At 35.7% G+C, this 12,412-nt stretch overlaps 1 protein-coding gene across 1 annotated transcript in view; it reads right to left on the bottom strand.

Annotated features, from left to right (window-relative positions):
• Positions 1 to 12,192, bottom strand: part of LOC150097519 (uncharacterized) — a 105,807-nt gene extending 93,615 nt beyond the window's left edge. The window contains exon 1 of the mRNA XM_090407200.1: positions 12,064 to 12,192. Within this exon, the coding sequence (XP_090263326.1) occupies positions 12,064 to 12,089 (26 nt within the window). The 5' untranslated portion in view covers positions 12,090 to 12,192. The remainder of the gene's footprint in view (positions 1 to 12,063) is intronic.
• Between the last annotated feature and the right edge of the window lie 220 nt (positions 12,193 to 12,412).

The raw sequence follows: 12,412 nt of genomic DNA, 5'->3' as shown, positions 1-12,412 counted from the left end.
AGGCTAGTCTAGCAGCGGCAGGAACTTCCTCAAAGATATTGTCATATTTTAAAGGTGCCGATCCAAGTGACAAAGAATTTTTAATAGCTGCTAAAGAAGCAACTTTTGCATTTCATGTTGCTATTCACAATCTCAGCTTTAAGTTTGCCGATTGTTCATCTAAATTGATATGAAAGCTTTTTGAAACAAAGTTTAGACTGGGTAGAATAAAATGTGAAGCTGTCATTGTTAATGTGATTGAATCACTGTTGTTTCAGCAACTTTGTGAAGATTTCAACAAAACAAATTTTGTGACGATATCAATTGATTCTTCCAACAGGAAAGAAATTAAAACTGTGCCATGTGTTGTGCAGTATTTTGCACCAGATTATGGAGTAAAAGTTAAACTTTTAGACTTTCAATCAGTTCCCGGTGAAACTGCAGAAATACTGACAAACCATTTAATGTCAGTTATGAAAACTCATAATATAACAAAAAAAATTGTTGGATTTTGTGGATATAACTGCAATACCAATTTTGGGGGATGTAAAACGGAGAGCAAAAAAAATATTTACAGTCGATTGAAGAAGGAACTAGGAAGAAATATTGTGGGCATTGGTTGCAGTGCTCACATTGTTCACAACTGTCTTCAAACTGCAGTTGATGTTCTACCTATTGAAATAGAAGCTTTAGGAGTCAACATTTATAAATATTTCCACATTAACACGGTTCGAGTCACTCAACTAAAAGCGTTCTGTGAATTTGTAGATGTAGAGCATAAAAAGGTTCTTCAACATGGCAACACCCGTTTTCTTTTCACTACTTCCAGCTATTGAAAGAATATTTGAAATCTGTGAGGGACTGTAATCATATTTTATTTCACAAGAACACTGTACGGTGATGATAAAACAGTCCTTTGATAATGATTGTGGTGAAATGTATTTGTGGTTTGTGCACGGGCAACTCAAATTGTTTAACAAATCTATCTTGATCATGGAAAGTAAAAAAGCGAGTGCAACAGATATTGTCATTGAACTTAGAAAATTAAAAACAAATCTATAGGAAAGGCGTGATAATAAATTTATACTTCAAGAAGCAAAAAAAGCTTTTTAGAATACTGGAAAATAATGGAAGTATTAATATCAGTGGCACACCTAGAGGGGGGGGGGGCAAGGGGCACGGGCACCCCGCAAAGAAAAGGAAAAAACACTAGAAACATTTCCAAAAATCTATTCCTAATTAAAATTGATTTTTTTTATTTATGTTGTGTGCTACTTATGAATTAGTGATCACTGAAGATGCTCAGTTATAGGTCGTATGTGATGTGTAGTGTGTATTCGCAAAACGTCTACTCAACTCTCCCCCCCCCCAAAAAAAAAAGGTTAAATCCTGAGCACTCGACCTCCTCCAAGATTAAATCCTGAGTGCGCCACTGATTAATATTAATACAATACTACAAGAGTTTACAAAATTTTATGACCAATGTCTTTCTTAGATTGAGCTTTGGGAAAACAGTTTTGGTGAAGCAGAATCTTTTACTTGGATAAACAACAATGAATTAACTTGGTCGGAAATTGAAGCTTCAGGTGAAAAAATTAATGAAACTCTTGCAAGTAATGCAATAAACATGGATGAACTGTTTGATGAAGTGGTGATTGCAAAAACTTTTTGGTCGGCAAACTATGACATTTTGAAAAATACAAGTTGCAAAGAAAAATGGATACAACTATTGTCATTTCAAAGAAAAGAACATTTCATTGCCCAATCTTGTCCAAATTATAGAATACATTTTCAGCCTGCCAGGCACATCTTCACCTGTTGAAAGGATATTGTCAATAATGAATAACATATGGTCTGAAGAACAAGGTAGAATGGCTGAATCAACAGTAAAAGCTGTATTGCACTGCAAACTTAATAGTGAACTAAATTGTAGTGAATTTTTTGACACGATTAAAAATAACAAAGAATTTTTAAAGAAAGTTCATGCTAGTGATAAATATTAATAACTTTTTAATAATAAGTTATGTTCAGTTAAGAGTAATTAAAAATTATTACTATGAAATGTTGTTTTTTGTTAACCACTCCGTTATTTAGCCTTTTGAATCATAAGTACTTAGCGTAGAAGGCGTTACTTTCTGTTTTGAGCAAACTCTCAAAAATGTCCCGGTTTGATAAAAAAATTTTAAGGTAAGTCTACTTATAAGGCAGCTTGGAGTTGTGCTACAGCATAAGAAGCTACAAGAGAAAAAACCTCAGTAGTGCATGGGAAATGGTCAGGGATTGCTTGAGAGAAGCACTATCAGACTACCCACCCAGGATTCATGAGAATAAACCAAGCAGAAGTTAAATAGATGAGTAGCATTGTAAAGCAAGAGCTGCAAAAAAGAAAACATGGTGATCAATATGACCATGGGCAATACAAATTGACAAGAAAGGTAACTAGCATGTTAAGGACTAAATCAGACTGAGAGGAAATAAGCTAAGTTCAAAGGATTTTTTTTTTTTTTTTTTGCAATGGAATGAGTAAGAGAAAGAATGATTATGGAAGTTTTTTTTTCCCACTTGGTTAGGCTATAATAAATTTAGCTTTATCCAAGTGTAAGCAAACAAAGTTTGCACCTGAAGTATCTTCAGGACTGAGGCAACTCGTAGTAAAGGTGGACCAAGCTCTGATCACTCCTTGTCTCAGTATCTCCCATAATGCAAAGCACGTCTCCTTGCAGACATATATAATGCTATGCATTAAGGGAAGAGCCACTATCCAGACTGGTTTCGACCTTTATTGAAGTCTCGTCAGGAAGCCAGACCCAGAAGTGGTGATACTAAGGCAGAAGCAATGGAGAAGTCATATTTACCTATATGAGTTGCCACAAGGTGTACCACCTTATTATTAAATTGCTCTGGATTTAGAGAAAAACGTTGGAAGTTTTTTTTTTTTTTTTTCACTTGGTTAGGCTATAATAAATTTAGTTTAATCCTTTATCCAATTGTAAGCAAACAAAGTTTGCGCCTGAAGTATCTTCAGGACTGAGGTAACTCGTGGTAAAGGTGGACCAAGCTTTATACATGTCCGCAAGGAGATATGCTTTGCATTATGGGAGATACTGAGACAAGGAGTGATCAGAGCTTGGTCCACCTTTACCACAAGTTGCCTCAGTCCTGAAGATACTTCAGGTGCAAACTTAGTTTGTTTACACTTCGAAAAAGGATTAAACTAAATTTATTATAGCCTAACCAAGTGGGGGAAAAAAAAAACTTCCAACATCTTTCTCTAAATCCAGACCAATTTAATAATAAGGTGCTATACTTTTGCTCGTATAGGTAAATATGACTTCTCCATTGCTTCTGCCTTAGTATCACCACGTCTGGATCTGGCTCCCACTGACGAGACCTCAATAAAGGTCGAAACCGGTCTGGGTAGTGGCTCTTCCCTTAATGCATAGCATTATACATGTCCACAAGGAGATGTCCTTTGCATTATGGGAGATACTGAGACAAGGAGTGAAGAGAGCTTGGTCCACCTTTACCACGAGTTGCTTCAGTCCTGAATATAATTCAGGTGCAAACTGTTTGCTTACACTTGGATAAAGGATTAAACTAAATTTATTATAATGATTATGGAAGGTTAACTATAATCAGTGCTATGGCATGAAAGTGACAAGGCAAAAGAAGAGTTGAGATACTAAGTGTAGATATTGCAGTTGACACCTCCAGATAGTTCCTTTTTACCAAACAAGATTTCAAAAATGCAATCTATCCTATCCTATATCAGAATTTTATCGATAAAAAATTGAAGCATTGTTTCACAATTCCAGCATTAAAGTGACTTTGTTCCAGATGTACAAGATTTCTAGGTTCTAGCATCCACCAAAATCTCGACCTCTGCCAATCAAAAATAAATAAATAAACCAGGAGTACATAAAATTCATTGCTCATGTGGCATTTGCTATGTAGGCCAGACGGGATGGTCTGGAGAGATCCGCATATCAGAATACATAAAGGACATTGAGAAGAAAAGGAAGCATAGATCAGGATTAGTCTCCCAAACAACAAATAAAAGTTACAGACACTGACTTGAGAACTGAGGTGCAAACTAGAATTGCTCAGCATTCTGAAAAATTTCGATGTGAATACAGCAGTGGGATTGGATGACATGTTCGCTCATGTTATCAGGAAGTGGAAAGAGGGTAAGATAACTTCATTACATAAAGAAGGTTACAAGACAGAAGAAGAAAATTACAGACAAATTAGTATCTCAGGAGAAGTGGTTAAGGTATTTGAAAAGTTAGTAAAGATAGAATTCAGGAATGGGTGAAGGGAAATATGCTACTCTATGGTGAAAAGCATGGTTTTGTGAAAGGAAGGTCCTGCTTTAGCGAATTACATTTTATAATAGTGACAGCCAAGTTGGATAAGAGAAATGCTAATATCATGATAACACTAGATTTTGCAAAAGCATTTGACAAAATATATGAAAAACTATTACACATGGAGCAAATGGAATGGATAGGAAGCTGGTGGCACAGATGGGCAGAGGGACCTCAGGACTCTGTATTAGAACCACTAGTGTTTAATTTATATATTAATCATCATCACACTTTCAAGAATTTAGGCCTAGAGTGGCCTGTTGCAGCCTTCAAAGTCATTGTTGAATCTCTTTAGTGGATTTAGTGGATGTCCTGACCTTGTAATAGAGAGCATGTCTCCTAGGTGGCGGATGGGGTGGTCCGAATATATTGAATAAGGACTCATGGACCAACAGCATAAGGGAGTAATCACCCTTATGCTATTAGAGTACTCAAGGCTATAAGGTCTTTCCATTTCTAGTCTATATTTATGTCCCCTCTAAAATCTCTTCTTTCTCTTTCAACATACTCTATTCCTCCTACGGGTTTAAATTTGGAAGAAGGCCAGTTCAGAAGCCTTAATGTAGCAGCCTTAACTAAACTACCCACTGCCAGGCTAATAACCTAGCATGAAGAACGCTAATTTATTTCTAAGCTAATAGAGAAAGATATTCGAAATGAGCCTATGGAAAATTACCCTGGAATGGAAAAGGTAAAACAAAAATGGAAACGACAAAATATAATACATGAAGCAAACAGAACATAAGAGGAATAGCATATAAAAATATAATTATGTATTAATTATTATGTGACACCTCCAGGGAGTCCAAAGACTCATCGAGGGAGGGCACCTACTCTACAACTCTCCATCTCCATCACTCAATCCACCAGCTACAACGAACCGCAACTACCTTCATCATTTACACCAATGCCATCTACTGTTGCATGTGTTGCAAAGTTTAGATGGTAAGCAGAAAAGAGGAGACATCATAGAAACTTATAAGAGGGCTCTATAAGATTGATGCAAAGAAATTTTTCAATACATGATGAGTAGAGAGAAAACTAGGTAAAAGGTTTAGCAGCACAAGGACAACTAAGGTCATATTGCACCAATACAGATCAGAGTAGTATGTAAGGCAGTAATTATTTAATAAATAAATAGCATAAACAGGTACACAAGAGTATACAAAAAACAAATGTAAAGAGGTATATAAATGAGTGTCAAGAAGTTTGTGAAAAACAGTTAAAACAACCAGATATTAAAAACCTAAACATAATAACTACATTCTATAAATAAAAATAAATAATATACAGAATACATACAAGATCTATATACAGGGATAAATGATGCTCTGTTTTTTTTTTTAAAAAAAAACAAAAAAACTTGAAATTGATAAAATCTGTCTGATTGTATAAGGCTCGGACAAATTATGAATCTGACTAAAATAGTCACTGCATTCACTAATAAAATGAAGGTAGTTGATTAAAAATGTTAATGATGGTTAACATTTTTAATCTTTACAGTTCCTGTGTAGACTAGTCTACTACAATTTCATTTTGGGCTTGATTTGATAGTTTGCCTGTTGGTCTCTTTATTCTATGATGGCATGACTGCCACTGGGATTAAAGTTTATCTTATGATCTGCCTGTAATCAGTATAGAGGACAGGCAGATAGAGAAATGAACTAACCTAGTTGTAGTATCTACAGTCTCATTTCACTTAATTCCAATGTGATTTGAATCCAACAAAAAAACATAGTAGCTTCCATAACTCTGACACAGAGAGAGAGCTTTAAGAAAAAACGTTCTATTTATACTTCACTTCAATCCTTTGTTTCTGAGATGCAAACACTACATAAATCTTCAATTTTTAACTTGACTTCATTCTTGGTTTATAAAAAGGTATACACAAAGTCAAAGAAGTACAAGCTTTGTTGAAGAAGGGCAAAATAAATGTCATTTAAAAAAAAAATACACAGATATCTAACAGGATGCCACAAGGAATAACTAACAGTACTTCCCTTCTCAACTGCAGATAATCTACTGCCTATGCTAACCAGAACCCACATGCCTTTAATTCCAATAAAAAAATTCGGTCAGTGAAAATGCACCGATAAATGTGTGCTACTTAGTCTCTGCTCACCTTCAGCCATTAAAAATGCATGTGGATGCTTTGTCGCAGGCTCAAAAATGACTTCAATGAAGCCTGTTCATGTCTTCACATATGAATCTCTCTTCATATACAACCAATCAAGGCATCCTTCGAAAGCAACAGTTACATTCTTTGATTTACAGTAACAGTGTGAATGCCTTGATGTTTCTAATAGTTCATGACTATTTATTTCAAATAAATGATATAAATTTTTAAAAAAATTATTTCAAATAAATAACTACTCAAAAATTATTTCTTTGTGAAATTTTTAGGTGTGCAGCAAACAATTACCAAATTTGGAACATACACCCCTGCTTTTAAGAATGCTTTTGTTTAAAAACTAGAGTATGGTAGTCTGATGAGTTTAAAGATTCTCCTACAATGGAAGGAAAGGGGGGGGGGGAATAACTGGCCATGTGGAATGGTCTGGCAGAGATTTTATTTTGGTAATGTATAGCAGAAACAGCTGTTAATGTTATAGTAAGAAGGGTGGTTCATTTGCCCTGGCATATAGACTAAGGAATGGTGAGGTTCAAATAATCCAGTAGCAATTTTTATGGTGGATACGATCCAATTATCAGAGGATAGTCTCCCTCTCTGGAAGAAGCACAGATCTGAAACTCACAGCCAAGTTCTGATCTAATCAGTGGATGATATAATCAAAACAAACAACAACTGTCAGCACTCCAAAAGGTGAAAGATAGGGAACAAAGGATGTTCAGTGACTAAGGAATGGTGAGTTTGTCTGGTCAGGATTCTGAAGAAGACTATGTCTCTTGCACAAATGCACACAAATCATCTTTTGCTGAGAAGATCTGAATCGATCTGCATGCACGGTCAAAGGCTTGCTGTAGATGTCTTTCTATTACTCTCGTATTACATGAATGACAGAAGGTAGTAAAGTCATTCACACAGAAGGCATTACTTATAGCTAGAGGAAGTTGTTTCCTGAGTTAACCTTGCGTGCAAAAAGTGTGACACTTCAAATCAAACCTCACAGGACTCCTTCCTCTTATATAGACAGACAGAATGAGAGAGAGAGATTCCTTCTTGGACTCCAGTTGAATAAAAAGTTCCCTCTGAGACCAAAGATGTGTAGGTCTTTCAACATTCCAAATCTCCACTCAGTGTTGTATGCTTTTTCCCTTAAAAAAAATGCTATGTACATATTTTAGGAAGGCATCTTAGGCTAATGGATGTTTCTAGTCAGATGAGATGATCAGTTATTGAATGATATTTGTAGAATATAATAAATTTAGTTTAATCCTTTACCCAAGTGTAAGCAAACAAAGTTTATGCCTGAAGTATCTTCAGGACTGAGGCAACTTGTAATAAAGGTGGACCAGTCTAACCAAGTGGAAAATAATTATGATGGAGGTTTAATGGATTTTTTACAACACTCAAAAAGAATTAAAATAGAATTTAATACTTCCTATATTTCGTCCTAGTCACTAGGACATCTACGGGGATTACAAAAACAATTAATGTAACATGCACACAAAAACTTACAATACTAAGCCCAACCACGTGGGTGACACTAAAGTCCTATCTAGGATAAAAAATTCGACCCACTTTAAAGCCCTCACAGAAAATTTAACCCTGAATAATACAGACATATTAGTAAGCTTTGATATCTCCTCTTTGTTTACCAATATTCCCTTAACTGACACTTTATCTCTCTTAGAAAACATTTTTCCCTCTGACATCTTAGATCTCTTTTCCTTTGCCATCAACTCTGGGTATTTCTCTTGGAAGAACAAAATCTACAAGCAGATAGAGGGAACCGCCATGGGTTCCCCCCTCTCACCCCCCCCAGCCAATTTCTATATGGAAGATTTCGAAAAACGAACCATAGACTCAGCCCCACTCAAACCTTCTATCTGACTAAGATATGTAGATGATGTGTTCTCTATTTGGCCTCATGGCCCAGAAACGTTAGACTCCTTCCTCAGTCATCTCAATAGCCTACATCCAAGAATTCAGTTTACTATGGAAAAGGAAAAGAACAAATCTTTACCCTTCCTAGACAGCTTAGTCACACAGCTGCCTAATGATACACTTGCCTTCACTGTATACAGAAAACCCACACACACACAGGCAGATACATTCACAAACTCTCCCACCACCACCCCTCACAACAATATGGCATCATGAAAACTCTTACCAAGAGAGCCGACAATCTTTGTTCCAGCAGAACCGCCCTCACTACTGAGCTTAACCACATACACAGAACTTTCCTCTCCAATGGCTACAGTGAACACAGTATCAAAAAAATAATCAATTCCTCCCCCATTCCCCGTCCCTCTCGTCAACAAGATTTTAAAAATGCCATCACCATACCCTACATCCATGGCACTTCGGAAAAAATAGCCAAGATACTAAAAAAGTATAAACTATACATAGCATATAAGCCCTACCGCAAACTTGCTACCCTTATCCGTTCTACGAAAGATCAGCTCCCTCCTCTCTCTCTCTGCCTGGAGGTTACAAAGTACCCTGTTCCTGTAAGCTCGCGTACTTTGGACAGACAGGCAGATCAGCATCCATCCGCCTGGAGGAACACAAGTCGTACATTGTTAAACACAACTATGGCCATTCAGGCTTGGCTGACCATGTTTTGGACACCACCCACAGAGTATCATGGAAGAAAACCACCATGCTCCACCACAGCAAATTCAAGAAAGAGAGACTTTTCTTAGAAGCAGCAGCAGCTCTCAAAAACCAACAAAATCTTAATAAATACGGTTGCATTAAGCTTCCGAAGATTTGGGAAACACTCATCACCAGAGGTCCCACCTTACATTCCAGGCCACCTACTACCGCCCTTAGAGGGCGCTCCACCTAGATAGGACTTATTAGTGTCACCCACATGGTTGGGCTTAGTATTGTAAGTTTTTGTGTGCATGTTACATTAATTGTTTTTGTAATCCCCGTAGATGTCCTAGTGACTAGGACGAAATATAGGAAGTATTAAATTCTATTTTAATTCTTTTTGAGTGTTGTAAAAAATCCATTAAACCTCCAACATAATGTCCTCACAGCACTTAAGCCTCTACACAACAAGTGGAAAATAAACTTCTGATATTTGTAGAAATTAGATTGTGTTGTTGAAAAAAAAAAAAAGGTTGTTTTCTCTTCAGAAATCATAAAAGATGAGTGAAACATTTTTTTCCAAAATCTTTTATTAAATATTTAAAACATAAGTTAAGCATTGTTTCCAAAAGCAACTGAACATTAATGACCACTTGCTCTGATGGGCAAGTGCTTAACAGTTTATTGGGGATTTTGGATCCTTTCCTGGCTTAGGAAAGGCAATAATAATAATTGACTTCAGATATCCAGAAATATATTTCTTACAGAAAATTCTGTGAAAAAGGCATGGCAGTTGTTGTATGACAAGCAACAAATGTTTAATCATCTCAAGATATGATTAAATACTGGTCCAACAGCAGTTGGGAGACATTTAAGCAAAGCAGTTTTCATTTCTCTTTTTGTGAATGGCTGCTGTAATCTTCTGCAGCACTTTAAAATAACAGTTTATTTTTCTGCTTTATATTTTTGGGCAAGAAACTCTGAGGTATAAGAAGATATTGCTTATGTTTTGACCAAAATCTCCCCAAGAGTATCAGCAACTGCTAATGGGTTAGCAACTGTACACCCATTAAAAGTGGGTGTACAAAGTGAGTGGATCAAAAGTGAGCAAGCATATGAACTTCATTTTCCAGATTTTATTCCAGACTTCTTTGCTGTTCATTACTCTTGTTATAAAAGATGTATATTGGAACCATGATTCCTTTTGGCTCTGTGTGCCTTGCTCAAGCACATTTAAAAGCAATGAAGTTTGTTATTGTTGTGGGATATCTGCAGAAGCTACTCTAAACTCTTTCTTAAGTTTCCTTAGTTGCTGTGAAATCTTCATTCCACTATAGATTAAGGAAAATGGAAACTAACCAGGTATTTTAGAAATTGCAATTGTGGGAGGTCATGTGATTCACAGAAACACTAATAGAATACAAGCTGATCATCACAGAATCAAATTCCTAAGGAAAGAAAGGTGAGCCAGTCAGCTTGCTCGATTTTTTATCATCATATCTTTGATGTAGTCTATGACTGCCCATACAAAAAAAAAAAAAAAGTGGGTATCATGGGAAAATGATCACTCCTCAATAAGTTGTCATCAGTTTCCTATTTACACAGTAGAAAGAGGGAAAGTGAATGCAGTTAAGTCAATGGCAGTGAATGTTCAAGTAAGCATATGGAAGAAAGTGTTCCTGTATTCAGAGGGAGAAGTTACTGTTGTCAAGCTCTAGAGATACTGATCGTTGTATAATAGGTGTATAATCAGTCCTAGTTACACCTCTGTGTAATGGAATTATCTTGTCCTCTTACTCATTAGGAATTGTTCTTGTGATGTGACTTATTCTCAATAGCAGGGTTAGGACAAATTTTCTTGCACACTATTTTCAAACCAGTGTAGACATCTCATTTAACCCCACTGCTGTGTCTGCATCAAGCTCTCTTGTAATATCTCTAACTCATCCTTCTCCACCCTGTTTTGTTCTTCTCAGCATCCAAAGAAACTAATGAGTGACTAATATATACGTGGCAGAAGTGCTTATTTAATAACACAGTTTTTTCTAGCTGAGAATTTCCCATCCTGTACATTTACTAAAGTTATTCTTCCATGGTCATTTCTTCCTTTTATATGCTACAGAATTCTGATTTCCTTTGGCCTGTTCAACTGTCACTTCTTTCTGGGATGTTTTCACTATGGCTGTCACTTTCCTGGCCTATTCTTTATCCTGAAATTGAACTTGACATTTTTTTTGTTTAAATTCAGCTCTTTCTTTAAATTTTTATTTATCCATTCCATTCATCACCTGCAATTTATTCTTCTAACTCTGAAATGAGGGGAGGAAATCAACGATACCATCCTTCAGATACTCTTTGACCTTCTGCTCAACTGCTTTTTAGCTCCATATATATATATACCCTTTTTAATCATATTCCCATGAAGTGTCATCTCCCTTATCAAACCTGTATGATCCACACCAGAAAGGGTGTAAATGATAAATAGTCAAGGTAACTATACATAGAGACGATTTGTCTTTACTATCTCTGAATAACAAATATTTTAATTTAAATGTACACGGATAGTATGACCATTGACACGATACAAAAGCATTCAAGTATGAAATTCACTCAGCGTAACCATCAAACTGTAGTCAGTCAGTAGAGTCAGACGTTAAGATAGGCTCTACCATTCACTGAAACATTTCATCAGGAGGTTTACATCTATATTTTTGGGAGTTCTTTGGATAATACTGTTATAATAATATTGTAAACAAGAGTAAATTTTATTTAATATGCCAGCAAGAGCAATAACATAGATCAGCATAAAAGAAATCAAAGATAAAATAGTGTAGCTATTTTTTTTTATAAAAACCAAGATTCATCATACCAATCATATTTATTACTTCATTCACAGCACAGATTAAAATATTTTTAGTAAGTAAATTCATTTAGTTACTGAAAAGTATAAGTTATGCATGTCAGTTTTTTTTTTTTTTTAATTACTTAGATTACCTTTTAGTCACAGTCGGTGTGCACATTTTGAAACGCTTTCAAATACTCCTCGCAAACATCTCATAACGTTCCAAACGAAAATACATGATTATGGCAATCTCCACAAAAGATATTTTCAGTAACACCCCCAACGTAGAAGAGCAGACGAACCTTCAAGAAACAAGCGCCACCTTAATTTTCAAATTCATCTGTAATTATTTTGTTACAAGAAATAAACCTCTAGCGGTAAGTATATTTTGAATGAAATAAACATTACTCCATAAAGGGAAATACTGTATATATACTGTATATATGGAATTTACTAAAATAAAGAGCCAAAAGGCTTCATTTCGGCGATGCAAAATTATAT

The sequence above is a fragment of the Typopeltis vanoorti genome, chromosome 17, assembly GCF_054136105.1.
Source record: "Typopeltis vanoorti isolate ZY-2024b chromosome 17, IOZ_Tvanoo_1.0, whole genome shotgun sequence".
Lineage (NCBI taxonomy): Eukaryota > Metazoa > Arthropoda > Arachnida > Uropygi > Thelyphonidae > Typopeltis > Typopeltis vanoorti.
This window is presented reverse-complemented; position numbering and strand designations above follow the sequence as displayed.